The sequence below is a fragment of the Buceros rhinoceros genome, unplaced genomic scaffold, assembly GCF_000710305.1.
Source record: "Buceros rhinoceros silvestris isolate BGI_N320 unplaced genomic scaffold, ASM71030v1 scaffold26435, whole genome shotgun sequence".
Taxonomy (NCBI): Eukaryota; Metazoa; Chordata; class Aves; order Bucerotiformes; family Bucerotidae; genus Buceros; species Buceros rhinoceros.
In genome coordinates, this window is record NW_010412665.1 from 1451 (window position 1) to 3982 (window position 2532).

Sequence of the window (2532 nt, forward strand, 5' to 3'; positions counted from 1 at the left end):
TGGTGGCGGCTCTGTGTTTCCAGGCAATCTTCTCTCCTGACAAGATGGGAGTAAAAAGGAAGGGAAAGACGACAGGAAAAATAACCTCCATCTCAATCTGATTTTAGGGTTATTTGGAACAAAGAGAGGTTCCTTCTTCACATCTGACTCTGCCTAGCTTCAAAACAGCATTTAAATTCTCTACAAAGCAATGTTGTAAAAATTCCTTTTATTTATTTACCTCCTTGGAAGTCACTTTATTTTAACTCCCTGTGGAAATGAGCTGCAAGGCACCAGAATGCCTCTCCTGGCATGGGCAAACCTTTCTTGTGGGTTTCAGAGCAAGCGCTGGGGAGCGGAGCAGACTTGAGAGAGATGGAGAGCAGAATTAAGGACCAATGCTTTTTTTTCTGTTCTCTTTTTTCTTTGTATCAGCTTCTGTACAGCCAGCAGATTTCGTCTTGGAATTTCTTGATTGTATTTCTTCCCCCAAAAAGGTAAAAAATAAAAAATCCCCAATCCTGCACTGTGGGCGTGACCCGCCGGCCGGTGCGGGAAGCAGCCCTGTGAGCCTGCTGTCAGCCAGCAGCAGGAGGCGGCGTGTTGTTTAGGAGCAGACAGAGAGGCTGGGCCAGTGGGTGACTGGAGAGCCGCTCAGCTCTGGGCAGGGCACCGAACTGGAAACCAACCCAAGAAAAGCAGGTAAAGCAAAACACTGCACCGGAAAAGTATAAAGCTACGCGATAAGAGAGGAACTACGCAGTTGTGTTTCAGTAAAGGCTTGGTGTGCACACAAGCTGTTGTCGCGCTGTCCGTCCCGACTATTCGCGACGCGTGTTTTACCACTGCACTGCCCAGTATCAACTCTCATCTCACCTCCACATCGCAGTGTTCCACTGCGGTCTGAGACTTTCTGTGAGCAACTGACGCAGAATTCCACCCACCCCATGCTGCCCCAAGGGCTGTCCTAATTGGAAGCTTTTAAAAACACTATGACTACATTAAAAACTTAAATTAAAAGAGCTAAATTAATGCTGTAATCTCTACTGCTCTTCCTCTGGATTTTACGATTCTCTGCTGTCCAGGCAGGGCTGGCAGGAAAGTGTGACACCGTGCACCCGGGCCAGCTGAAGAGGCCGGGGGCTCAGGGTTATCCCTACTGCATTTTAGGCAGCAATTCCTTACCAGTATTTCACAAAGTCTGTGCAATTTCAGCAGCCGCCCCGAGTTCGGAACAGCATTTGCCATTTGAAAGCTCAGGCAGGACGAGTCTGTCTATCTAGAAAGGATATCTGCTGCCCAGAGTGGTCCTGGCACTGATGAGACAAACTGACCGTACAAAAGGAGAGGAATTTACTTGTACTTTGATTTCAGAGAGTACCGGAAGAGAGAGTGCTGTGTCTCAGGAAGCATAAATATAAGCCTGGGTCGGCTCTGAAATGCTGCCAAAGAGGGGTGGTATGGAGACACGGGGGGACTGTAGCAAACCACTTCCCAAAGCACTGATGTATTCCAAGCAGCTGCGGCACAGTCTCTGGTTTGGCCCTTCTGCCCTCCCTGCACAGTGGGATCCTCACACCCAACTGCAGACATCCCTTCTTGGCCACGGCGCCATCGTTCATGTTTGCGGGCAGCAAAAGCTGGCACCTTCTCATCTGGCACAGATCTGGTGCACTGACCTTCACACCTTCTTCCTCGATCCTTTAAATCCTCGGGTGGCACCTTGTCCAAAGCAAATTGTGGATGGGATCCTGGAAAGAAAGACACGCTTTAACACACACCAACAGCCCACCTCTCCAAGGATCACCGGGGTGTTGTATGCCTGGCGTGGCATTTCGAGCCCTCAGAGTGCGAAGAGCACTGGGCGAGCAGGACATCTAAACTACCAAAGCGTCCTTCAAAAAACCGTGAAATACTGAAACCATTTATTCTGCATATTTCATTTATGTTCTAGAGGCCTCTCTTCTCTTTACAACTGGGCATGAGGAGTTACAAAATGTTAATATTCCATAGGGTATTTTTAAAAATGTTTTTTAATATTCCACAGTGGTTTTTGTGGAAGCACGCGATTGTGCAGAGCAGGAGTGCAGAGGCAGCAGTAAAAGCACGGCCTTTCAGCAGACGATTCTCCCTTCGACCTGCAGCATCACATCGAATTCAAGGGACGGTTTTTCTGGGTGATAAGCTGTTAACACTGGACAAAGCAGCAAAGTTTAAAATGCCACCACGGCAGCCACTCAGGGACAGGATTTTGTCAGGCAAGCCATGATACCCACATCCAGCTGGCTACAGCTCGGTGTGAGTGCTTTCAGACTCCACAGCTCATTCGAGAGCCCCGAAACAGCAACGCTCGCCTCGTTTCAGGGGCAGAGCTGACACCAGTGAAAGTGAGAGAGAGTTGAGCGCAGAAGTGCGTCTCCCCACACAGTGTTCCAGCACAGTCGTAAGGTCATCGTGCTGCTTGCAGGCTGCCAGCGGACCACAGAGGCGGCAAACCCAAAACATGAGGATGCCTTTCCTAAGTGGAATAGTTCAGGCAAAACTGTGTTAACC

At 49.2% G+C, this 2532-nt stretch overlaps 1 protein-coding gene across 1 annotated transcript in view; it reads right to left on the reverse strand.

Annotated features, from left to right (window-relative positions):
- Window positions 1-1660: 1660 nt before the first annotated feature.
- Window positions 1661-2532, reverse strand: part of ZNF511 (zinc finger protein 511) — a gene marked incomplete at its 5' end in the record, with an annotated part of 3152 nt that continues 2280 nt past the window's right edge. The window contains one exon of the mRNA XM_010136487.1: window positions 1661-1730. Coding sequence (XP_010134789.1) covers window positions 1661-1730 — 70 coding nt within the window. The remainder of the gene's footprint in view (window positions 1731-2532) is intronic.